Source organism: Podarcis raffonei, chromosome 8 (genome assembly GCF_027172205.1).
Source record: "Podarcis raffonei isolate rPodRaf1 chromosome 8, rPodRaf1.pri, whole genome shotgun sequence".
In the NCBI taxonomy this organism is placed as follows: Eukaryota; Metazoa; Chordata; class Lepidosauria; order Squamata; family Lacertidae; genus Podarcis; species Podarcis raffonei.
In genome coordinates this window covers 62321754-62348907 of record NC_070609.1, presented here as the reverse complement: position 1 = coordinate 62348907, position 27154 = coordinate 62321754, and the positions used below count along the sequence as shown (strand labels likewise).

The window sequence follows — 27154 nt, the reverse complement described above, 5'->3', positions numbered from 1 at the left end:
GGTTTCACTGTTTTATTAAATTATCTGTTGCTGCAGAACTGTCGAGTTTTTATTGTTTTCCAATGTTTGGAGTATATTAAACTGCCTTGAGCTGAGAAGTCAGGAAAACTTTAAAAAAGTTAGCCTTTATCCAAGGTGTGAAAGAGGAAGCTATTTTATTGTGATCATGGCTGGCTCTTTTGTTTTTTCTTTTATTAGTGCCCCCAAATCCTTAGGGGTATTTTATTTGGCATATACACCAGCCTATGGGCCACATTTTTTGTGGCCAACCTTCCAAGTTATGGGCAGGGCCAGAGTTAAAAGTGGGCAGGTCATTTGTTTGACAAAATAGTGGTCTCTAACTTAATGACCGGCTATGATTATTTCTTGGCTAAAAGCCGATTTGCTACCAAGTACATACCACATTGCCTAATGCAGTCCTTACATATGCCAGGTATTGGTCAATCCAGGAGCATACCTGCACCTCTGTTCTGTGGAGAAAGGAGCATCTTGGGATGGTAGATATGAATGAGGTTGTGAGCCTTATGGAAGTCATAGATCCAGCAGGTCCTGTCCTGGAGGTTTTGAGGAGGCTGGGATAGTGGTGGAGAAACTTGGTAGTACAGTAACTGTTTGGCCCAAATAACAAGTGCACGGTTTCAGGAGGCCCAGTGCTGGTGTTTGCTGTTTCCTTATCCCATCCTTTACAAAGCCCCCAGGCCACAGCTAGCTGTGTCTTTCTCCTATAAAGCCAGCAACATGCTGACTTCTGTTGACAGCCCTGAGCAGCAGTCTGCACCCACCCAGATCTTGCATGCATTTCCATCAGGAGAAACCTGTGTGCTTCAGCAGACCCTAGTCTGGAGTTCCCAGCTAAGAGTCTCCCATGGTCCCTTCACAGGCTGCTGGTTTAGGAAGGAGGCGTTCCAGATGTACACAGCTCCTGGGGGCCAGATTAAGTTGCTGGTAGCATTGGGTCCTTGGGTCTAAAGCTTGCCCTCCAACTGCTGAATCATGCCCACCGATCTTAGTGGAGGTTACTTTCACATAAAATAAGTAACAGGCTGCTGGTACCAAAGACCAAAAGCTTGACATTGCCTTAATTAGGAAAGTTTTCCTCAAGAGTTTCACCCAGAAAATAAAGCATAATTTACGACCTGTACCGGTAATTACAATGGCTTAAAAAAATGTAACAGTATGTTCTAGCAGAAAAGTTGCCAAATCTCTGTTTAAAGTAAAGGAACATTATTCCAGAACAGGAGAATCCATGCAATAAAACAGATCTCATTTCAGACCATCCCAGCTTCATAGCCTTTTATATAAGTATACATACCCTAGTTCCATCATTTTTGATTTGGCATCCCTGTCTCAAAATACACAAATTCTAGACAGGTTGAAGAATAGATTGGCAATACCATTTCACCTAGTCTGTTCTTCAGATCTGCATTTTTATTTCATCCTAGCTACAGGATCATCTAGCTTGACAGGGGAGATAGCGTGATAGTGCCGGTCCTTTCCCAGTCCTGCTATTCTCCTTCACTTTCCTCTTCCTCTGCTTACTTTCCATTGTTGAAGCCCTTGTCAAAGCAGAACAAGAAGCAAGGCCATATCTCTCCTTCCAAATGCTGTCCCCTCTTTCATAAGCCAAATTTAGTCTCCAGCCTCCGAGGAAGCAAAAAAGAAATACCTTCCTCTCTTTTCCCTCAAAAGCTGGACTTCTGGGGTGGAAAAAGTGCTGGGGGTGGAATACTCTTTTGCCTCCACAACCTCTAAGAGGTGTAGGGAGGGACACTATTCTCCTGGGGGCCTCTCAGTGATGCTTGGCCCTGTCAGGATTGTGGACATTATGATGGAAGCTAAATAGCCTCTAGTGAGATAAAGAATTTTGCCTTCTATCAGATGTATCCCTTATGGGATCCTACAACTTTGCCCTGGAGAACTCTGTCAAAGCCATTAACCCCTCTGGGTTTTGTTCGTTGGTCACACTAAAGTATGGCTACCTATTGGGAGAGTGGGATGGAATGTTAGGAACATCTAAATATAGATGTCTCATATTTGGCTACTGATATTTTTTTTAAAAAAGAAAAAATCCATGGTAGGCTTTAAATAGCCTATACATTTGAAGGTCTATAGTGCCAATATCCAAAATTCAGTTTAAAAAAATGTTAGTTTCTAGAGGAACAGTCACACATTCCTTGGCAAAGGCATTGACAGAAGCCATACACAAGACACACAGTTAGACTGGATGGCACGAGACTGACACAGACAATTCCAAGGGTCACTTTCTGAATCACCAATAAATAGATTCCAAGTGGCAAAGAACCAAAATAGAAAAATCCAAGCAGCCACACCAGTATTCTAGGGACATGGTTACAGAGCTTAGAGAAAAGATCTTGATCCAGGTGGCTGTGAGAGTTCACAGATGCTGAATCAAGGCTGTGATCTGTGTAGTAATCCGAGAGGGTGTTCTGGCTTGGCGTCCTTGTGGAGTCTCTCTGCACTTCCATGATGGTAATCACCAAACAATTTGATGACCCATGAGAAGGACTGGAGGAAGCCAAGTTCTTTGGCGTCAAGACAACTTCTTTGCAGTCCGAGCTCCATGCTGTTTTGTCTTTTGTCATGAGTTTGGACATGATATTTGCGTCGTCAGGAAGGCCCTCCACTTCCTCTTCCTGCAGCTCTGTCTTGTGGCGGCAGAAGGGGCAGCAAATGCAATGGGAGCCATCTCCCACATGGAGGATTTTTGTCAGGCATTTCGCACACACTCTGTGAAGGCAGTCCAAGATTTTGGGTTTGCGGCTCTGGATGTTAAACTTCTGGTAACAGATTTTGCATTCCAGCTCATCGTTCGGTACTTTTTCTTCTCCCTCTGTTTGAGAATGATTCATCTTTAAATTAGGCAGGCTGTAAAAGATAATAGCAGTGAGTTTCAACTTTAAATTATGCCCTTTTGGTAGTTGTTCCTAGAGCAGCCTTTCCCAACCTGGTCAAAAACTCCCACCATCCCCAACATTTGACCATGTTGGTTGGAGTTATTGGGACCTGCAGTCCAAACCATTTTGAGGGCATCAGGTTGGGGAAGCCTATCATAGAGTATATTCTTTACCAACAGAAAAAAGCAAATACAATAACAATAGTTAAAACTGGTAGCAGTAGTTAAATGTAATTACCTCTTCCGATTAGGAGTCTCTGGTTTTCAGTTTTGTATAATTTCCCCAAATATCCACTGAATCTGTTTTGTTTTGTTTTATATCCTACTTTCCATCCTAGAGGAAATTGCTTCACCACCCCACAGACTGTAGAATGTATTAGACATTTTCTTGAATATCTGAACAGAACTACCTCACATAGTTAAATTGAGGGAGCCCAATATTACCCAGTGAGCTTTGGGGTCTTATAGGATTTGAACCCATGTGTCTGCATGCTGTGAAGCACTCTGTCCACTGCATCATGCCATCTTCCCCATCAGGGCCTAGATATGATTCCAAGGCCTGGGGCAAGTATACCCAGCAGCCCCCATTCCTCTGCTCTAAATTTACTTCCCCTCTTGAAGATTAGTTCTTCCTCTTCCCCTTCTCTAATTCCTTTTCTGAACTGCCTTGGGATGGCACCTGTGGGAAAAAGTGTCTGCAGTACACTCAGATCCTGTGTGCTATTGGGAGTAAGTCTCATTAAATTCAGTAGTGCTTCTGTGCAAACTTACATACGGTTGATCTGTTAACATTAAGGAGCAATTACTCATCTGGAATATTTAGTTACTGCAGCTTATCAACATGGGAAAAAAGCAAGTTGGCTGGAAAACGTTTGGCTTTCAGTTGAGGATGTAACTCAGAAACTTGTATAACAGTTGCTACAATCCAACCTTGACAAGCATTTAGAGTTTGATTTGCATTGGAGACGAATCTTCTTATCATGCACGGATGCTCTTGTAATGTTGCACTCTGTTTCTTAGCTTACAGAGGGAGGGAAACTTAATAGTAGCTCATTTGGTGGTGCTGTGCATTTGAAATTATTCAGCAAAGGTATTACTTAACCTTTAGGGGGAAAACAACACCATTGAATATAGGTTTCCCATGGCATTTCTTTGATTAATAAGAATGTGTGGTTGTGAAACTCTTAAGGATTTGATGGGTAAATAAGTGCGACAGTACATTTCACAGTTTTGTCTGTTTTGCCTGAATAGGGGATTTGTTTCTGTTCACATTTCCTAATAAGCAGAGCTGGCTCAGTCTTGGCTCATCACCCTCACGTTGCCATGCAGCAGTGATGGAATTTTAATGGGAACAGGCAAGGACAACAACAACAATAACAACAACGGCATTTTTATTAGGAGACAGTTTCATTTGCATCTTTATCTTAACCATCAGGTCTCCTAAATGGTCTTGGTTTCTGACTTATTCTCTGGTGGGTCCACCCTGCGCACTCTTTCACAAACATGGTGGAGCAGAGCAGGCTCCAACACTAGAAACAGAGAGCGTGCTTTTTCATGTGATTCTTCCAAAAAATAGTTATGATAGCAGCATGTCCAAACACAACTTCTCTTTAACCATTGCTCCTTGGAAAGCATTCATAAGAGTGTAAATAGCAGGCATTAAGTTCCTCAGTTACCAAATTATCTCTGTCTGCTGTGAAATACTTTAACATATTCACCTGGATGGCGGGTGGGAATGCTTTTTAAGTAGATTTAATTCCATGTCAACAAAGTAAGCAGTTAATTAGGTAAAATATTTGTATTCAGTCTCTCTTTCCCTCAGGGACTCCCCAAGGAGGCCTTCAACAATATTAAAACACATTGTTTGCTGGTTGTGGTGGTTGCTGCTGCTGAGCTTTACAAACATTAAAAGCCCAAACCAAACATTCAAGAAGCCAGAGAACAGGAAAGTAATCTCATCATATGAAAGATAACCAACAAACATCTCAGAATGTTATTCCATTATTGCTTAACTCAAGAGCACCCTGAAATTAACAAGTTTTTCATTGGAAGTTGAAAAATAAGCCATCATAGAATTGTAGGGTTGGCCTAAGCTGACTCCCTCCAATGTAGGAACTGCGATGAAGAAGACAAGTTGACTTCTCTCAAAACCAGCCCCCCCCCCCAAATCTTGGTCTGTGTGATCAGCTGCCAGGTCTTGTCCATCATAATAGGGCATAGCTAGGGTACTAGCCTACATTACTCAAGTCTTCATGGCCACCATCACACTTTGGCATACGGCAGCTCTTCCAAGCTACAAACCTGATCCTTAACTGGGGTGGGATGGGGTTGCAACTCCATCCAAATTAGGCACTACACTTAATCCTAGATCAGCTCTTCTCCCACCTCTGTCTTACCTGGATTAATTTCAGTTTGTTCATCTACATCCAAGTCATCACTGATTTCAGGTACTGGGTCAGAACCTCAGCCACCCTGGGTTTAGATGGAAAGGAAAGAGACTTGTGCATCACTAGCATACTGACGGTATCCTCCTCCTCTCTGGACAACCTCACCCAGTGATTCATGTAGACGCTAAATAGCATAGGAGACTCTTGCAGTCACCCACAAGTTAAAGACCAATGGGTGGAGCAGCAGTCTCCCAGCACCGCCTTCTGAGATTGGCCCTTCAGGAACAATTCAAATCACTGCAGTTAGATGTCCCATCCCAGCAAGACAGCTCCAGAAGGATGCTATGATGGGTGATGTTGAACACTGCTGATTAAGAGGGCTGGACTTTCCCTGTCCACTTTCTGGTGTGGGTCTTCTGTTAGAACAAAAAACAGACTGAAATGCTTCTAGATAAGTAGTATGCTAGAGCTGGGCCACCTCTGCCCACTGAAGCAGGTATGCTCAAGTATTATTCCCCTATTCCTCCCAACAAATATTCTCTCTCACCCACTCCCTCTCTGACCCTTGTGCATGCTCTAATTCATTTTGTCCCTTTCCTGTTGCAGACATGAAACATGAAAGGAATAGACAGCCGTCGCAAGCAGACGAAATGTTCAGGTTGACAAACCTGCCTGTGTTAATTATAACAAGAGGGTTTTTTGTTTTGTTCTTTTAAAGCGATGTCATAAGACATTCCTTGGAGAGGCACGGAGGAGTAGTGGGGGAAATGGCAGGAGAGTTTAGGAAAATGTTTTCTTTGTTACTTAGAAAAAGTCTGATGTGTTGCCTGAAAAGACCTTTTGAACTGGAGGCAAGGCCAGTGGTGCATTTAAATAGCCCCATACCTAGTTCATTGCATCCTCCTCACAGTGTTGGGCAGGGGAAGGCACCATTTCCAGGGACAAGCGTAAACCAGTCTAGCAACCACTACAAGTACCGTCTTGTGTTTAATACTACCTTGTGTAGTATACTGCTTGGACGGTCATTTTCCAAAATGCATTGCAGGGGGAGTTGAATTAGATGACCCTTTGGGACCCTTCCAACTCTGAAACTCTGTGAGTTTCATGCTGAACTTACAAGCAATGACTTAGTTCGTAGCCATGGTTCTCTTCACAGTAGCAGTGATTTGCTTGGCGCTGTTCTGTTTATTGACACACATTTTTAGTGCTTTCCTTGGTTTTATGTAAGTCTCCCTAGGACACTTATCTGCTGAAGAGCCGTTTAAAAACATATGGAATAAATCAGAGTGGCATCCTGAGGGTGTGATGCACAGGAAGAAGCAATAGGCATGAGGAATGTGCTGAGCCCTTTACCTACCTGCTACTTTTCCTTTATGACTATAGCCCCCACCACAGATGCTCATGTGTGTGCACACACAAGCACACACACACACCACAGAGTACCAAATGCAAAGTTATTATCGGAGATCTCCTGCATTTAAATTGGGAACCACAAGGTGTGTTCAGACCCCAAAGTCCTCATCAGGCACAAAAGGCAACAGAGCTATGCAGCATCAGCCTCTGAGATTAGCAAGCAGTATTAAGACCGAGGGTCTGGATTGGGTAGAACTAGTCTATCCCATCTTGTTCTATTCAGAGTAGACCCATTGAAATGAATGGCACTAAGTCATGCTACCAACCTGGCCTTTCCCCCCAGGTGAATGTACCACCTTCATGTTTGCACTTTGGGGTCCTTGGCTGAAGGCTATATCCCTCAGATCTAGATCTGGATGTGGGAGGTGTGCCTTGCTGAACGGTCAAGAAGATGCCACGGTGACCTCTTGATTAATTTGCTGCAGTATGCTCTGTGACACTTTCTTGAAGACTTTCCATAAACTTCAGGTGGTCCAAAATGCAGCAGCTGGAATACTTTCCAAGACTGAGGTCTCATACTACGCTAGTCTTGAAACAACGGCATTTATTACCAGTCAGTTTCCAGACACAATTCAGACTGCAGGTATTGACCTTTTAAAGTCTTCTGCTGTCATGTTCCTAATTATCTGAAAGAAGAATGCCTTCTCCCTTATCTTCCAGTCCCCTTTGTGTTCAGATTGTCAGAAGAGACCATCTCCAGTTCTAATACCTTCCTCCGATAATCCCATCCCCAGGGACAAATTGCCTACACTTGAGCAATCTTAACACAGAGAAAACAAAATGAACCTGTCTGCAATTATAGTTAGCAAGTTATGTTGTTTCTCAGTGAATTTAGTATTTTTAAAGGAACAGAAAACGTCTTTCTTGGGAAGCTCTGGATGTTCGCTTTCTTCTGTACCACTCAAGAAGAGCAAATAATCCACTTCACTGGTAAAAGCATCAAAGATGTTGTGGCACCTTGAAGACCAATAGGATTGTTTTTTTCTCATATATATATATATATATATATATATATATATATATATATATATATATAATTCATTTGGTATATCGTGAGCCACCTTGAACACCATTGCAGCAAAGTAGCATACCAATAAAGGTGGTGGCGCTAGATTCTACTCAATGGAAAATTATTCCATTAAAAATGGATTAGTCTCTTTCCTGCTTTTGCTACTACTGATTAATATGGCAACCTCTCTTTGAAGTTTGCATGTCACTGCTTGTAGCTTTTTCTTTTCATTGTTTCCAAGTTTTGCTCTTATTTGGGAAATGGCCAGGTACAATTTCATTTATATTTCTGGTTTTGAGGATTTTAGGCAGCTGCTTGTGTCTAGGTGATAAAATGGAGCATGATTCAACCTCCCACCCCACTCCCAATATAACAGGTTTCCATTAGGGAGTGCCATCCTGCTTTCACTTGTGATGCACCTTTCAATTCTGTGAAGGTCTAGGTATATTTACCAAGCTTGACAGTTGAAAGCGGGTCTGGGGGGGAGGAACCCAGGCAACCACCTGTTCCAGAGGTATGATTGAAGCAGTTCCCCTGTTCAGAATTCTGTGCTTTGGAGTTCTCCAGTTGTACACACAGTTTTAGACAAAACTCCCCATGCTTATCCATTTCCCCCCTTTAAAAGTTCTAGAGCTGTTGCTGCTTTATAAAGACAACATAACTGAAGGGGATGGAAGACTCCAAAGAGCCTCAGCCTAGGGAGCACTTTGAAGAAAGTGGGATCCCTATTTATATAAATGCATCAATATTTAAAATGTCAAGACCATATGTAGATGTAGTAAAAATGGCTGCATTCCTTGTTTTCTTCAGTTCCATTCTCGCCTGCAAGAGAAACCTAAGCCAAGAGATAAAAGCTTTGTTCTGTTTCATAGAATTTTACATTGGGAAGGGGAGATCAGTTACCTATAGGATTACCTACAGCGTGGTGTAGTGGTTAGAGTGTTGGACTAGGACATGGAAGATGAGGGTTCAAATCCCCACTCAGCCACGAAGCTTATTGGGTTGTTCTGACCACTGCCTCTTAGCTTAACCTACCTCACAGGATTGTAGCAATGGTAAAATGGGGAAGGGGGGGAAACCACTTCAGGTCCTTGAAGCAAAAGCAAGATATAAATGTAATGATAATAGGAATAAACAAATTATATGGACGGGAATAATTTTGCAGTAGAACACATAGCAAATATGTAGGGTTTTACCAGTTCCCTTGAGAAAAGATTGGAAGTGAAATTTGCTGGACTGGATAAACTCTATTTTAGTGCACCTTTCGGGTTCTTCTCTCTTTTTATTTCTTCATTGGTGCCTTTTCTCCCCCCGCCCTTTATACCATTAAAAGAAAAGGAAAAAAATCACATCTGTCAAAACCATATTATACACTTCAAAGAAGCAAACTGACACAGTGTAAGATTGGCAGCCGATAAAGTAATAAAGAAAGAAAACACACTAAAAAAACCCAAACCAATAAAACAATACAACTGCAGTGTAAACTATAACTAAAACATATCCATTGGGCAGGTAAGTTTGTTGTTTGGTGCTCTCAGAATGGATGAGTTTAAAATAAATGGAAGAATTTATATGTAAAAATTCAAACTTTTTTTTGCTACTTTAGATACATCCTGTGAAAAGGAAAGGGTTGTCGTTTATATAAAGTGTGGCACACTGGTTCAGAGTCACAACCTGATTTCCAAATGTTTACTGCTTTAAGTAAGAACACAGGGAGCTGTCCGTTACCAGGCCCTTCTACTGACCTATCTAGTCCAGTACTGCCTACCCTGACTGGCAACAACTCTCAGTCTCAGGCAGAAGCCTTTTCTACTGCCTGCTTCCCTGTGTTTTGAAACTGGGGGCCCCAGAGCTTGAACCTGAGACCTTCTGCAGATACAGTGCATGTGCTCTACCCCTGAGCTGTGGTCCCTCCCATAAAGTTCAGTCTTCTTAAAATCTCAGGTGACAGTTTTCTGAGTTCATCCAACAGGCAAGCACCCAGTGCTCAACTCTGCAGGACAGCCAGTGTCCCTTCAGGTGCTGTTGGACTCCAAATCCCATCAGTCCCCAACAACGTGGCTAGTGGTCAGGGATGGTGGGAGTTGTAGTACAGCAACATCTGGAGACAACAAGTTGGGTTCCTCTGCAGTACTGCGCCCTGTTTGTGCTAAACCATTATCTTTAACACAAGTAGAAAAGCTTCCATATACCATTTCCATCCATTTAAATATTGATGCAATTGAACATGCTTGAATTTATATAGGATGAACTCCCACAACACCCTAGCTTAATTCTTTCCCCAGGCAACTTGTTTTCCTTTTAATTCCTGCTCTACTTTTAGACATGACTATTAGTACAAAGACTTGAATTGGAAACGGTGCTTTTCCAAGTCTGCTGGATAATTTTTCAGATCTTGAAGACCTGAGGCAAGGGTGTAGTTTTGATCTTCACACTAATAAATCTGAAATTGGCTAGCATTAACATCAGGCTCATCCAGAAGAAAAGGTTAAGGTATCCACAAAGCTGAGACCTTTTAAATATAGGCAGATAAAAGGTTTCGTGTAAAGTAATAATCAGAATGAAACTTTTTATCTAAGATGAAATATTTTTTCCTCCTTCACGTTCACTTAGCATTGCTTTTTGCATGCTTAGCCATTTTGCGATTCAGAAGTAAAATTCACTGTTTCAAAAAAGAACTAATGCTTTCTAAATAATGCCTTGCTTTTCTAAACAATGCATTTTCTCAGCAAAAGCAGGGAGAAACGTGTTGCATTCCAGTGCTTCAGTGAAAGGATACACAGCTTCAAGGCACCCAAAGCAATTATAAGGCAGCTGAGTTGTTTTTCCAAGATGAAAGGATTAATGAACATACATGCCACCCAGTAGCATCTCTTCCCAGCCTTACAGTGATACGTTGACAATTAAAACCAAATTATTAAACTTGTCTATAAGCAACATGTGCTTAAAGTCCAGCTTGGCTTCCTGATGAGTCAAACATATTTGGATTTAAGACCTGTTTTATAAAGACCTTTCTCCAAAGGGAGGCATTAAAATAGCACAGTAGACCTATGCAGTGACACCTTTTGCTGTATGCTGTAGAAAGTGCATGCAGTATAAATGCTTGAAGGAAGGACCAGGTCATTTCCAACCTACCCAATTTGTTCTTTGAACAAAGCACCTCTGGTTTCAGGATGAAGCCCCTGTGGGAGAAAACCATCTTCCCGCCAGTTGAGTTCCCGTCAGCTGGCTTGCAACCCCGGCGCTGATTCTAACTGGGCTCTGCTCCAACTCTCACAGGTGTATAAAAAGACGGCTGCCGGAAAGCTGGGAGACATCAGCCTCAAAGCATCGGAGCAAGAGAAGGAATTTGCAGGGAAGGCTGCTCAGTACCAGCGTGAGATGAGGCACCTCCAGCGGCTGCTGCAAGAGAAGCAGGAAACCCTTGACGAAGTGCTGCAGCAGAAAAGGTAAGGCAGCCAAAGCCTTAAACAAACTCATTAGCCCCGACTGGTAAAGGAGCAGGACATGCTCTGCCTAAGAGCCCCCTCTGGCGTGCTCTGGCTGTATTCACTTCCCTGCCTAGCTGCTGGGTTGAAAATCTCCTCCTCTCAACTGACTCTGTCAGCTCCCCCATCCCCCTCTCCCTCCTCCTCCCTCTCTAAGCCCCCAACCTACAAATCCTTGAAGGAAATCGTTGCCTGTCAGCCAACCTTAAAAATCCTCCTGGCAGCTGTACTGCCTTTTGCTGAAGGAAAGCAAACACGCAGAAGCTATTGACTTGAATTGAGCTTTCAATAATTCTCTCCAAAGTGAATCACTGGTCACATGCTCATTGATTTAATAACGTCTTCCAGTGAGGACTGATGAAGTCCCAGGCTGACATTTTTCTGACAGACAGGAAATGAGGGCAGTCAGTTAAGAGCACTTGGCAAAATGAATATTTCGTGGATCTGGAGGTTTCTAATCACAAAAAAGGGAATAAACAGTTGAATAGGTCTTGGCTGGAAGATGATTCTCCGTGTCGAGACAACCTATAAGGAGTCCTTCTTCTCGTGTTAGCGATGGGAAGGGTTCAGAGATGGTTCCTTGTAGCAGCACTGAAACAATACAGGAGACAGATAATTAGGCAGTTATTTTGCAGATCATCTCAGCCATTGTGAGATAAAATAATCCAGCCTGGAACTCAAGCTGTATGCCATCTGTGTCAGTTATCAACTCCCAGTAGAGGATAAGTAGCGTGGTCAGATAACTTCTGAATTTTTCGGCAAAGTGTGTATGTGCTCTCTGTGCATAGTCCCCGTGCTGCAGTGACTGGTGTATCAATTCACACGTGACATGTCTTAGAGCACCTCCAGATTGCAGAAAGCTTGGACAGAGGTTATACAATGTCCTCTCTTTATTGAGCATTCATCCTGATTTGTTTCTGCAGAGGATATAGGACTCCCCATCAATTGGTTCTTAACTATCACTTTCCTTGCTGTAAAAAGTCTTCTTTTTTTAAGTGGGTTTGTTGTGCAGCTAAATTTGCCATTGTGCGATTGAGTTCTTTCTGCAAAAGCCTGCTGCTGAACAGGGCTTGGGTCTGGTGTAACTTTACAGCAGATTCTTGGGCACAGGATTGCTTCCGTAGGCAGGAAATCCACACGGCATCCTCCAACCAGCTGTCTATTTAGAAAGGGTGCAAGGAAAACTTCCTCTTGGGAATAACTTCCAGGCGGACTGTGCTTCTTCTTTTGCTTTAAAAAACATTTCCTTTTAGTAATGACCTAAGCCACTTTAGGAGTCCCTTTGAAGGCTGAAAGGTAGCATATAAATGATTGAATAAATGTGTTTTGAAAGCACCAGCTTAGCATCAAACAATGCTACGGAACCAGATACTCTAACCTGGGACTGCTTGCATATCTGGAGAACTAAAGATGTGGTGAATACAGCCAGGTTTCCCTGTGGTTCAGGTGTGTGGAAGGGAAGGTCCTGCTGCCACCATGTTCCAAACCATAGTTTTGATCTAACATAAACATTCTATTGTGCATATAGCCTGTGTTGCTTCATACAGCTTGACAATATGTATGTATCTAGGAGGGGAGAACACCTGTCCACCAATGTGAGAGGCAGTGTGGTATAGCAGTTAGAGTGTTGGACCTGGGAGGGTTCAAATCCCCCACTTGGTCATGAAGCCTTGGGGGCCAGTCCTTGTCTCTCAGCCTCCCATTGTTGTTATGAGGATAAATGGAAGGAGGGGGAAATTTTGTATACCACCTTGAGCTCCTTGGACTAAAGGTGGGGTATAATTGTAAATAATAAATACGTTAATAAAATAATCCTTTCTTTTATCTTTAGTCCTGGCATTCCCCAACATGTCACCCCCTTAGAGCAGTGTTAGACATGTCAACCCCTTAGAACCATTTCTCTTCTCTTACCTGTCACTCCAGAGAGCACACCCACCCACCCCTCACGCTTCCCACCTCAAACAGCAAAGGCTAGTAATATACTAGTCCAAGCTTTATGAAGCACTGCCATCACAATGGGTTGTATCCAGTATTCGTTCTGCTCAGAGGAGACACATTGAAATGAATGGACATGACTCACTTGGGTCCCTTTACTTCAGTGGGGCTGCTTTTAGTCTGTTGGATACAACTCCATAAAGCTAAAATAATTGCCCACACTTTGATTTAGCAGTCCACTGCGGCAGAGGAAAATGCAGTTGTGGGAAGTAGTTCTAAACAGCAGCACTTTGTCCCTTGTTATTGTCACCAACAGCAGCAGAGTTGCTGAGTGTTTTGCAGTTGGTTGCCAAGTCTTAGAATCATTGAATCGTATAATTGTAGAGTTGGGAGAGACCCCGAGGGCCATCTAGTCCAACCCCCTGCAATGCAGGTATCTCAGCTAAATCATACATGACAGGTGGCCATCCAAACTCTGCTTAAAAACCTCCAAGGAAGGAGAGTCCACCCCCCGAGGGAGTCTGTTGAACAGCTCTTACTGTCAGAAAGTTTTTACTGACATTCTGGAAGATGAGCAGTGCTTGTAGCTGGTGAAAGGCAAATGCAGCTTTTGCCTTGCCCTCAAAGAGATGCTTTCCTGCTGTGATGTCTCTCTTATTCTAGGTCAGTTTTAACAAACATCTGGATTGGATGGGACAGATGTATAGCTGGGTTAATCATTCTGGCCAGTGACCATGGGACGTCAGCTTAGCTATGCAGACAAGCAATGTTACAGTTCAGGAAGCTAAAATGCTTTGCATATGTTTTCCCTACGCTTCCTGAATGCTGGGCTCCTTTAGTTTAGCCAGATTCCTTCCATTCTGGTTGCATTCTGCTTTCAGTTCTCTCAAAATCCAGAAGCGCTTTAAGGAGTAAATATAATTTTGTCTTGTAGTGCAGCCAGTCCCTGAACAAAGCTGTCATTTGAAAGGTTGTTCTGGATCTCTCTCCTCCTCCTCCCACTCTACCCCCCACCCCGGTCAGAAGAAAAGCAGACCAAGGACTTAGGGGTGGGCTTCTTGTCACTAATCTTCTGTAGCTTGGCAACCAGAATCGGCAGTGCTGGGCAAATAATGTCCTGATGCAGATTCATTTCCACCAGCGCCGCTCAAGGAGAAAATTTGTGGCCTGCAAAATTGTTCCCAGTAGATAGAAATTTCACTGACACATTTAATCTTAGCGCTATACCCAACTGAAAGTAATAGGCTGTGTGAATGGCATGTTTATTTTATTAAAACCCTTAAAGTGTTGCGCGTAAGATTTCGCCACGACAACTGATGAAGCCCGCCATCCAGTTTTCAATATGAATCACCCACTTTGCAGAGGGAGTCTTGCAGTATTTCCTTTCTTTTATACGTAATACCAGGACTTCCTTGGGGAACAATGGCAGGTGAAGTCATGGAGCACAAAAACCTAGAGAGGCTGAACTTAGAATCATTGAATGGTAGAGTTCAATGGTCATCTAGTCCAACTTCCTGCAGTGCAGGAATGACAGCTAATCATTTGCAGGTCAGAGGCTGACACTGAGGGGTGGGTTCCCAAAAAGCTGAAAGATAGTGAGCTTTAGCAGGAACCCTTGAAATGCTCAGGAGGCAGTGTTTACTTTTGGATGTTGAGGATATTATTTTTTGCTTTATAGCAACTCTCCAGAATATCACTTGTACAAGCAGACTCAAGAATCCCTAAGGCACACGACTGTGTCTTTTCTATTCCAAAGAGCACGTGGGGCACCTGAAAGCTGGCATTCTTGTTTTGAGCTTCTACTAGGGGAATCTCATTTTGTCTCCACTCGCAGTGAAGCAATCTGAGAAATGCTACAGCATGATCATTAAATCTCATTTATTCTGTGAAAAAATAAGGGGAAAATAGCACCTTAAATCCTGAATGATAGCATGGTTTTGGACATGGGAAAACTCAATTCATGTCTCTTCTCCCCCCCACCCCTTCTTCCTTGCCTGCTCTGCCTCCCCCATTTGCCCTTCACTCCATTGGGAGCAGCAGTTGTGTTTTGCTCAGTACACATGTAATGAGTGAGGAAAAGAGCAGCCTTTTGCAGTCATCACTGCAAATGCAGTAGAAAGACCAAAACAACAAAACCAAACCAAAAACCCACTGTGCTAAGCAGCTTTGAAATAAACATGTCAAATTCTGGGGGCCTCGGTGAGGGAAGCTTTTAGACTTTTAGGCTCATCCTTCGAGTGATGTAAAATTTCACAGCTCCATACACCACCATATTTGATAAAGTGCTCCCTCAGATGAAGCCTTATTTGCTCCCTTTCCTAAATGGCAGTACCAATGCCCACTTAATGACTGAACCAGTGCCTAAGATCAGGATCAGCGTGGCTGTGGGAGAATAAACAGACTCAGTTCAAGATGGAAGTGCTTTGGCCAATGGAAAAGCAAAGGTGGGTATGTTTTGAATGGGGTTGCACTCCCCTTGAAGAATCAGGTTCATAGAGATTTCCTGGATCCAGTGTCCCTCCTGGATTATCATCAGGTGGCTACTGTGGCCAGCAGTGTCCTTGCTCACTTTGGTCTGCACTGCCTCCTGGAGAAGCCAGCTCTGGCCACTGGCCCACCTGCCTTAGTCACAGCCAGATTGGTCTCCTGCTTCAGCACACCCTTTGTGGGGCTGCCTTTTGAAAGCTGCAGCTGGTGCAAAATATGGCAGGGAAGGCATCCTAGCTGGAGCTGTCCTTTTTGATCATGTGTGCTCAGCCCTGCACCCGGAAGAATTGGCTCCCAATCCACTTCCAAGCTTGATGGGAAGTATTGGTTATCATCTTTAAAACCATATAGAGTTTGAGACCTTTGAGGGGAAACCCTTCTCTGTGTCCTACCCAGAAGTGGCATGCCAGGTGAGGCAGAGCTGCTGCTGCCCTTGCTTCTTGGCAGGTGGGTCGCTGTTACATACTAGGAAGGGCAGGCAAGGCAGCAGGGTTAGGTGTGAAGCAAATGTACTGGGGGAGCGAACCTGGTATTCCTGCCAGTGCATTTGCACTGTGTTCCCCCTGCCCCTTGACCTTGCCCCCTCCTGGGTGGGTGTTCCCCAGTGTGCAACCCTGGAATTCCTTATACCAAAAGGTGTGGATGTCTCCTCCTTTGATGGCATGTCAGCACTCCAGGACATTGGTATAGGACAGTTAATTTTTGCTTTCTTTTGAGATTCATATTTTTATGCTGTTCTGATTTCATTAGATACTTTAAAAATAATAATCATAAATTTATAATCATAATTTTATTATTTATACCCCACCTATCTGGCTGGGTTTCCCCAGCCACTCTGGGTGGCTTTCAGCATATATAAAAACATAGTAAAATATTTTTATTACTCTGTGTGTGTGTGTGTGTGTGTGTGTGTGTATTTATGTAAAATATTTGATAAAAAGAAAAGTGTTGTTAGATGCCTTGGAGGTTCCCTCAGTAGAACAGAAATTGAGGAATACAAATACCTTCCTAAATGAAATAAACGTGTTCTAACCTATAGCCCAACAAAATTAACATTCATTATTTATTTCAAAAAATGTATATGCCACTTGATTGTAGAAAAAACCTCAAGGTGGTTTGGATCAGCATTACAGTAATACATAGCTCTGTCCCGTGAAGCTCTTGATAGAATCATAGAATCATAGAGTTGGAAGAGACCACAAGGGCCGTCGAGTCCAACCCCCTGCCAAGCAGGAAACACCATCAGAGCACTCCTGACATATGGTTGTCAAGCCTCTGCTTAAAGACCTCCAAGGAGGGAGACTCCACCACACTCCTTGGCAGCAAATTCCACTGTCGAACAGCTCTTACTGTCAGGAAGTTCTTCCTAATGTTTAGGTGGAATCTTCTTTCTTGTAGTTTGGATCCATTGCTCCGTGTCCGCTTCTCTGGAGCAGCAGAAAACAACCTTTCTCCCTCCTCTATGTGACATCCTTTTATATATTTGAACATGGCTATCATATCACCCCTTAACCTCCTCTTCTCCAGGCTAAACATGCCCAGCTCCCTTAGCCGTTCCTCATAAGGCATCGTTTCCAGGCCTTTGACCATTTTGGTTGCCCTCCTCTGGACACGTTCCAGTTTGTCAGTGTCCTTCTTGAACTGTGGTGCCCAGAACTGGACACAGTACTCCAGGTGAGGTCTGACCAGAGCAGAATACAGTGGCACTATTACTTCCCTTGATCTAGATGCTATACTCCTATTGATGCAGCCCAGAATTGCATTGGCTTTTTTAGCTGCCGCGTCACACTGTTGGCTCATGTCAAGTTTGTGGTCAACCAAGACTCCTAGATCCTTTTCACATGTACTGCTCTCAAGCCAGGTGTCACCCATCTTGTATTTGTGCCTCTCATTTTTTTTGCCCAAGTGCAATACTTTACATTTCTCCCTGTTAAAATTCATCTTGTTTGTTTTGGCCCAGTTCTCTAATCTGTCAAGGTCGTTTTGAAGTGTGATCCTGTCCTCTGGGGTGTTAGCCACCCCTCCCAGTTTGGTGTCATCTGCAAATTTGATCAGGATGCCCTTGAGTCCATCATCCAAGTCATTGATAAAGATGTTGAATAAGACCGGGCCCAAGACAGAACCCTGTGGCATCCCACTAGTCACTCTTCTCCAGGATGAAGAGGAACCATTGATGAGCACCCTTTGGGTTCGGTCAGTCAGCCAGTTACAAATCCACTGAGTGGTAGCATAGTCAAGACCGCATTTTACCAGCTTCTTTACAAGAATATCATGGGGCACCTTGTCAAATGCCTTGCTGAAATCAAGGTAGACTACATCCACTGCGTTCCCTTCATCTACCAGGCTTGTAATTCTGTCAAAAAACGAGATCAGGTTAGTCTGACATGACTTATTTTTCAGAAATCCATGCTGACTATTGGTGATCACAGCATTCCTTTCTAGGTGCTCACATACTGTTTGCTTAATGATCTGCTCCAGAATCTTCCCTGGTATTGATGTCAGACTGACTGGGCGGTAATTATTTGGGTCCTCTCTTTTCCCCTTTTTGAAAATAGGGACAACATTTGCCCTCCTCCAGTCTGCCGGGACTTCGCCTGTTCTCCAGGAATTCTCAAAGATGACTGCCAGTGGTTCTGAGATCACATCTGCCAGTTCTTTTAATACTCTTGGATGTAGTTCATCTGGCCCTGGAGACTTGAATACATCTAGACTAGCCAAGTATTCTTGTACTATCTCCTTAGTTATTCTGGGCTGTGTTTCCTCTGCTGAATCATTTGCTCCAAATTCTTCAGGTCGGGCATTGTTTTCTTTATCGGAGAAGACTTGAGGCAAAGAAGGCATTGAGGAGTTCAGTCCTTTCTGTGTCCCATGTTTGCATTTCACCATCTTCTCCTCTGAGTGACCCCACTGTTTCTTTGTTCTTATACTTCTTTGTTCTTATAGTATATTTGGTTTCTGACATGTAGAGCTTGAGCAGGACATGGAGCAAATGCAACAGTGGTGCAGTTTGTGTAGACCTTTTTTTGCCAAGAAAACTTAAAAATCTGTGCCCAGAATAAATTGTATACTTAATTTGCATAACTTACTTTTCTGCCATCTTCCTCCCTTTATCATGATGTCAAAAACCACAAGGTAGACAGGCTGAAATGGGTCCCTCTTGCCCTCTTAGGACATTCCTTGGCCAAGAGGTTGAACCAGGACAAGCGAATGCAAGATTTACAAGCTGGGAAAGGACATAAGCAGATTTCTGACTGCTTTGCGGGAAAGTTTGCTTGAATGATTTATGGAGCAGAGACAGATTTGAAGACCAAAAGAGCATTGAACATGTTTTCTCTTTAACCATAAGATGATCCACTAAAAATTAGATCTGATAAAATCACAGGAAGTGCAGGTGCCAGTAGGAAGGGAGATGGCACCAAATCACTTAACAGGTTCTGGATCCTGCCCTGATTGATTAAGGAATATACTTTGAAGTGGAGCGGCTTTTTGAGATACAAATAAAGGCTGTCATTCCTCATTTGTTGACATGACTATCTCTAAACTGACTGACCACCATGGCACCAGAACAGAGAGGTGTCTACTAAGCTCTGCAGCAAAAAAGTACCTCTTCGAGGTTTCATGGGCTGTATCTCTGCTATATTCAGTTATGGGAGCAGCATATAGGTGTATGTTATTATTGTGATTCAGATTTTCTGTTGTTGAGGATTTTTGTTGTTCTTGCAAAGGACATTATTGCAATACTCTTGAGACCAGACCAACCCCTAAAAATTGCCACATGCTGAGCTCCTTCTGATGGGATTCCTGTCAAAAGAAATGCAATATGACCTAGAAAACCTTCACAGGAAACAGGATTGTTTTGACCGGTTGCTTTTGACCCTATATCTCACCCTTCAGCCACATTCACAACTTCCGTTACGTATTTCACAGGAAAAAAAATTCAGTACAAAGTGTGAAACACAATGAAATTTGCAGAAATATGCTATGAGGTACCACTGCGGATACCAGTTATTTCCAATTGGAAAACAGTCCTAAATTCCTTTGGGTTTAACAGGTTAAAAATAAAGCTGTGAATGTCCAGCAGTAGGATGAGAAAATATTAAGGGTAAGAGGAGAAATTCAAGGCAGTGGCTGACAAAATGTGTCATAAATAAAAGGGCAAATTCCATGCTAGGTATTGTTAGGAAAGGGATTGAAAATGCAGCCACTGGTGTCATAATGCTTTTACATACAAATTATACAGGTGATCTACCACTTTCTCCATTGGAAAATTCCCTAGCGCATTTAGGAACACATCCAGTTCCATCCATCCACGAGGGTGGGCCATCTGAATAGCCCCAGCACTCTTACAGGGGGCACTGCCATCCTCAAACTGAGCTTAACCTTATCTAAACATGACTCCATCTCAGTATTTTGTAGCAAAGAGACTTTTCATCAACAATATAAAGCAGCTATGAAATAGTTCAGACATCTGAAGCAGCCTTATATTGAGCCAGACCATTGTCCACTCTGACTGGCCACAGGTGTCCAATATTTTTGGCAGGGGACTTTCGCAGCACAACATTGGAGGAGCCTAAAGTAGTGGAAAGGACTATGCAGTGTGAAAATGGCTGAAATTGAAAAGATCCTCTGTCCCAATCCACTGTGTGTGACTCAGGCAGCCAGATCTACCCACAACAGCCTTAGAGGAGAATTTGTAGTCCTGTTTTGAACCATGACATCACCAATAAGGGGCCCAGGATTTTAGGGTTACCTTTTCTGATGCTTTCAGAACTAGACACCCATAAAAACTGGTTAAACAAGTACATTTGATTGAATTATATGCCAGAGATCCTCTGATTACTCTTTCTGTTCTGTGCACATGGTGTTCTCTAGACAACATTCCAGGTACAAAAATAAATTTAATTGTTCTTTCTGTACTGGCTGGGTAGTTCACCTTAAAAATACTCTCAAAAAAGGCAAAGCATCTGAAACTTGCAAATCCATTTTCATTTTTCTTCCTAGGGAAGTGGAAAGTGAACTTGAAATAATTTGGGAATCAACCACCAAAGAAAACAGGAGGATGAAGGAACTCTTGCATAAATCTCTAGAGAAGAGGAACACACAGAGTCCTGTCAAAGCTTATGAATCAGATTTAGCTGACATTTCTCAGAAAGACCTGCTGGCTGGGTACGGTTTTAGCTACTGTGATGTGGAGCTTCTCTTGCCTGCGAAAACTCAGAGTCAACTGGAACCTGCATGTTAAGAACACAGACACTCCTTCCTTTTTCAGAGGAGAATAGGTCTGAAAGAAACAAACATGAAGACCAAAGCAGTTTAATCAGAATACAGTTGGCATTGTATTCAAGTTGCTCTTTCAAAAGAAGCTGATATTCCCTTTGGTACTATTTGGGGATTTTAGAAATCACCATGGCAGGGATTTGCATTGTACCATAGAAATATGGCCGGTAGAGTCTTCAAAATCCAAATGTTTCTAGCTCTTAACAGTTGCAAAAATTAAAAAAGTACCAAACACATTTTGACACTTTCTGCTAGATACTAAAAGTGCTTGCAGATGGGAGTTCGTGGTGGAATTGGCACTGCTCATGCATTTAAGTTTTTTAAAGCACCCACATTATGATGTCATTAGGCAGAGACAGAAGCATGATTTTTAAAAGAATTATGGGGGGCAGAGTTTCTTAAGTTGGTGATGGCTAGGTAAATCGTACCCTCTTCCCTGTACATGCAACAATATCATGCCTCCTAATAGGATGATCATACACAAAAAGTGGGGTATCCTTTGCCATGTGGAAAGTCAGTGCAATTTCATGTGTACCTCACAGCGGAAGATCAAATGACTGAGTCATCTAAGGAGGGAGGTGTTCATCTGGAAACACCCTAAGAAAAGAAAATGTGTTCCCGTGGGGCTCCTAATTATGAGGATGGGGCAGATATTCCTATAGCTTAAATGTTATCTGCTATCTCTATTGGAACGTTGGGACTTTTTCTCCCAGGCTCCAATACTATGAACCCTGCCTTGGAAATAAGCCTCGCTGAGTACAGACTGACATGCTTCCAAGTGAACATGCTTAGTATTGCATTGCCAGTGATGTTAACAGTTAAAAGGAAATGGGAGGGACAAGTCCTCTGTGGGAGATGTGCTAAGTAGCAAGAACATCACTGTTCTTGTGTTGCCTCCACTGATCTCTCTAGTCTGTTTGCACTTGCAGCAGCAGCAAGACCACTGCCCCCCCCCACCAGAAATTACAGCGCACTATAATTCACCAAATGCAAGCAGCCCAATATATCTCATTTCCACTACTTTCTTCTCAGTTTGTGACCAAATAATAATAATAATTAAAAAGATCTCTATATCCTGAAAAAGCCATGCAGCTGAAATAAAAGAATGCAAATTCTTTTTAAAATTTGCGTTGTTTTATGTTCACAGAATTTGTGTTTTTAAATACTGGTCACACTGTTATAAGCTGCAACGTTTGGGTTTGTTTTTTTTAAATAGAAACTTGAAATTAGCCTTTTTGCCAATAAGCCATCTAGCTATTCAAACCAAAGTAAACCATAATGCAGCCCAAGCTGCTGCTTAGAGCTGTTTGCACTAAATTTGGAATTGGGAGCCATTATTGCCGGCCTGGGCCTGATTTAGCCAAGCTTATATAAAGGTAGGGACAAAAGGAAAAGAGAGTGACTCACCCATTTTAACACCTAATCCTTTTATCAAAGAGCTTAACCGAATTTCTAGTAGTGTGAGGCCGTCTCTCAGAGCAGCTGGAGACAAAGTGGGAGACTTGGCTTGCGATGTCTTTTTTCTTTTCTATATGAAATTTTCTTTTGAAATAAAAACCTAAACATCACACAATCAATAATTAGGAGAAAAGAATTAACAAGAATGTTCTCACAACGAAACTCTCTAAGGGTCCTTAATACAGGGATGGGGAACCTGTATGTTGTTGGAGTCCCAACTCCCTCATTGGGACCACTGATTCTTTCGGCTGGGACTGATGGGAGTTTGAGTCCATCAACATCTGGAGGGCCACAAATTGCCCATCCCGACCTTAGCATATCATGGAAGAGCTTGTGAGACAGTTATAGTAAACCCAACCTTGATGAAAGAATCACTGTTGAGGTTTTGAATGTGCAACTTGCAATGCCTGTTACATCAGAGAAATTATGTGCATCAGTAGTTGTGGTCAGAAGCTTGAAGGCCTTCAATAAAGGAAAGACAAACTTGGGAGCAGTACATCATTTTAAAAATTGGAATTCTTTGCTTGCTGAGCGGGTTCATACATATTAATTTTCTCCACTACTGTTTAGGAGATTGTTTAAGAGATTTTCAGTTACATGGCATATTGCCTATAATCAAGCATTTTTATTTGCAAAGATTAGTTCCTTTAGTATAAATGTAAGTTAAAAAGATAATAAAACAACAGAGAGGGGGGGAGAGAGAGAGAGATGGCAGGGGTGAAATGGTTGTGTATCCTTGCAAATGTTTGGGGAACCTCATGAGGTGAGAAGGGGCTTGGATAGGGTAATTTGGAGCAGAGAAGCAATGGACAGAGAAGAGTTAAGTACATACAAAAACACTTTCCTTCTGTGCTGCAAATCATCCCTTACCAAAGCTCCTTTTTCTTTTTAGAGGGGAAATACCATTGGGGTTTGTGTGTAATGTTTAGTTAGGTCTGTTAGCTACCAATGGACATTGAAAGCTTTGATGGCCCCTCTGTTGACTACTTCTGTGCACAGGTGTAACAGTTTAGGTAAAGGTAAAGGGACCCCTGACAGTTAATTCCAGTCACAAACAACTCTGGGGTTGCGGTGCTCATCTTGCTTTATAGGCCAAGGGAGCCGGTGTTTGTCCACTCCGCTGACAGTTTTTCCGGGTCATGTGGCCAGCATGACTAAGCCGCTTCTGGCGCAACAGAACACTGACACTAGAGCAGTGCATGGAAACACCGTTTACCTTCCCACCCTATTAATCTACTTGCACTTTTGGGTGTGCTTTTGAACTGCTAGGTTGGCAGGAGCTTGGCCCGAGCAGCTGGAGCTCACCCCGTCGTGGGGATTCGAACCACAGACCTTTTGATCGGCAAGCCCAAGGCTCAGTGGTTTAGACCACAGTACCACCGCAGCCCTAACAGTTTCGGTAGCAAAACCTAAAGTACTGACTAATCCTGGAAACATCTACTAGATGTACACAACATTATTGGTCTCTTGGGTAGTTGGTAAGGTAACAAACCCATCCAAGAAGAGGAAAGGGAATGAAAAGGAATGAGACAGTCTGGAGATTCCTAACTCTACCTTCAGGTCTTAGAAGACAATAATTGATGCTGCCAAACTTCAAAGAGTGCAGGAAGGTCCGGCCAGGTGTTTTGCCCTGACAAATGATCAATTTCATATGCAACCATCCTCCTTAAGACTGAGAGGTTGGTGAACAATATAATTTCAATAATTAAACTAGATTTTGCTTATTTAGAAGCCTTTTAATTAGTCTAAAGCATTTGTCCTTCATTCTTACAAAAACAGGCCACTACACAACCAAAATAGAACTCAGAGTTTGGCTTTTATGTATACATTTGAATGGTTTTATATGAAAGGTCCCGAACTATGATATCCTAAAACAGCAGTATTATCTGGCGTGTTATCCTAGAACCAGGGAGAGAGGTTTTTTTTTAAAAAAAAAAAACCATCTTGCTAATCACCTAGGCCTAGTTATATTTTAGTTGGTTCTAATAAAAGCTCTTGAAACAACAGCTGCTCTTGGATCTCGCCCCCCACCCCCGGACAGACAGCACAACCTTCAATTTCTGAAGTTACAGCCTCCCCCCCCCCAAATCTTATACAGTGGTACCTCGGGTTACAGACGCTTCAGGTTACAGACACTTCAGGTTACAGATTCCACTAACCCAGAAATAGTACCTCGGGTTAAGAACTTTCCTTCAGGATGAGAACAGAAATTGTGTAGCAGCAGCGCTGAGGTGGTGGGAGGCCCTGTTAGCTAAAGTGGTACCTCAGGTTAAGAACAGTTTCAGGTTAAGAATGGATCTCCAGAACAAATTAAGTTCTTAACCCGAGGTACCACTGTATTTCCCTTTTGGATAATTGTCACCCCTAAAGCATTTTTAAATCAGCACTCAGTATGATGTATGATCCAATGGCATTGGCTGTGGTCTTACATTGGTCAAATGGGACGGAGCGCCATTTCCCAATAGTTTAGTTTGATTCTTGGGCTTTTAGCCTGGTCATTCTCACAAGCATCTTGGAGCTTGCTGCCATCTTTGACAACTCAGTCCCTATTTTCCAACAGACCATAAACAGATGTTTAACTGTGCCTTATACATACAAGCTGCAAGTGCAAGTGACAAATTCTGACCTAACTGGGTCATGTTAATTTTCAGTGGGACTATTTAACTTAGTTAAATACCACCCCTATAAATGGTATACATCCATTGGTGCTTGTGTTCACGTTCTGTCTCATGCTGGTTCAGGTACCTGCTTCCTCTTTTCTGCACACCATAGTTTGCCCTTATATCTGGCTTGTGTGTTCCCTTCTAATCATGTTTTATATGGAGAACCTTGTAAGAGAGAGTGTTAACACTAAATCATTAGCCCACATGCCAGGACCTCATCTGGTTAACTCCTTGCTGCAGAAAGTTGTGAAACCAGGGCACCATTTTCAGAACATCTTCATATCGCTTGTGGATACCACCTTAACATCTGTCACACAAAAATTGATAGTTTGCAGCATTGACAGCACAATCCTATGCATGGCTACTCAGAAATAAGCCCTGATGATTTCAATTGGACTTAACTCTGACCTGAGTGTGTTTAAGATGAAGCCCAAATGGCCTTAAGCTCCTCCCACACATGTGCCAATGTGTAGTAACCAAATAAATTGGGTTCTTGTGGGTTCTTGCTTCGTTTAGGTCTTTGACAATGGCTGCACATTTTATCCATTAGGATAAAATAGAGACTTGGTAATGTTGAGTGGGAGAGACATGTTACTGTACATACAAGTGTGCATTTCAGGCCATAGAAATTTTTGCACTTGAATCATAGCAAGATGCCAAAATGGATCAATGGTTTGGCTTTCTGCCTTTAAACTTGCAGCCCCCCTCTCTCCTAACCACTTTTTAACTGTTTTTTATATGTCAACATTTGGATAAATGTTCAATTTTATAAGTACTGTATTACCTTGGCTGTGTAATATCAAGGCCTTTGCTTGTTTGTCAAATATGTATCCCCCCCCCAGCATTAAATTTGTTGCAATAAAGCATTGTTTTATTTTAAAGGATGGGAAGTTGCATAGCTGTCATTGTCAGGCCGTGTCCTCAGAGAGAACAATGAATATTAAAGGCATGTAATACAGAGTGTTGAGCCTGCTAGTCCTTCAGTTGTACTGAAATCAATACAAATGTATGAAAAAGCCCCAGTAGATTTGCAGTGCTGTATGCGCTTAAACTACTGATTTGTTCAAGTGGTTAATTGGACTTTAAAGAGCAAAAAAAAATATCAGAGTCACTGACACCACTTGAGATTAAAGATGAATCATGATAAAGAGCAACTGCCAACATCTTCACTACAGCTCAAGATGTAAAACAAAGTTAATTATGCAAGGGGAATTAATGATTAGAGAGGATATTTCTGCTGGGAAGCCCCTGCAGCTTATGAAGAAAAGTAACCTTGCTCCTTTTCTCTCCACTTGATAGCTTTAAAAAAGTCAATTTTCCATTAAGGCTGCGTCTGCCACAGATTTAATGAGCTACACATCACACACACAGAGATGAGACACCGTCTAAGCCAGGCATTCTCGTCCTGTGAGACTGGAGCAGTCAGATCTTTCATTTACTGCAGTCAGAGGCTGGCTTTTATCCGTCATGTCTCCCATGGTAGTTTACCACAAGAAACAGAAATTAGGTATTTATTCAGTATACAGACACGTACCACAAATTGCACGCACCAATCCAAGTGTCTTTGTTCCAGCTCTCAAAACAGAAAGACAGCTCCCCCCTTTTTTTGTTGTTGTTGCTTCTTATGTTCTTCACAGTCCAGTTGCCTTTTAGTTCAGGCCTCAGAGTCTGGCATTTTGCTGCCTTCAGTGGAACCTGAAACAAAAAACTGCAAATGCTTTTGCTCAGAGTGCCAGCCAGCCATTGCTTAATACAGCAAGGTTGCCGAACGCCTTGGAACTCACATGTTTCGGCTCCTGAATGATCGAAAACTGGAAGTGAGTGTTCCGGTTTTTCAACAATTTTCGGAAGCTGAACATCCGACGTGGATTCCGCGGCTTCCAATTGGCTGCAGGACACTCCTTGGCCATGCCTTGGTTTTCAAACAGTTCCGGGAGTTGAACGGATTCCCGAAACGCATTCTGTTCGAGAACCAAGGTACAACCGTACTCCGTTCCATTCCCCTCGTCTTCTATGTCTCCTGCCACCCCATAAGGTACTCAGAATTCAGTAGCCCCTAAGCGTGCTCAGTCCTAATTGGGTTTTTTAAAGGGATTTCCATCACCTCCTCCAAACTTGCCTAC

General features: G+C 42.7%; 2 protein-coding genes across 2 annotated transcripts in view; one reads left to right on the top strand and one right to left on the bottom strand.

Moving 5' to 3' along the window:
- CEP89 (centrosomal protein 89) overlaps window positions 1–22864 on the top strand; it is a 52910-nt gene extending 30046 nt beyond the window's left edge. The window contains exons 18-19 of the mRNA XM_053400360.1: window positions 11003–11172; window positions 20635–22864. Of these exons, the coding sequence (XP_053256335.1) occupies window positions 11003–11172; window positions 20635–20875 (411 nt within the window). The 3' untranslated portion in view covers window positions 20876–22864. The remainder of the gene's footprint in view (window positions 1–11002; window positions 11173–20634) is intronic.
- On the bottom strand, window positions 1140–10968 carry LOC128419535 (E3 ubiquitin-protein ligase RNF182-like). The gene is made up of 2 exons (XM_053400349.1): window positions 10859–10968; window positions 1140–2886 (listed from the first exon to the last, which is right to left on the bottom strand). The coding sequence occupies exon 2, from the start codon at window positions 2868–2870 to the stop codon at window positions 2145–2147; it is 726 nt and encodes a 241-aa protein (XP_053256324.1). The 5' UTR covers window positions 2871–2886; window positions 10859–10968; the 3' UTR covers window positions 1140–2144.
- Window positions 22865–27154: the final 4290 nt, after the last annotated feature.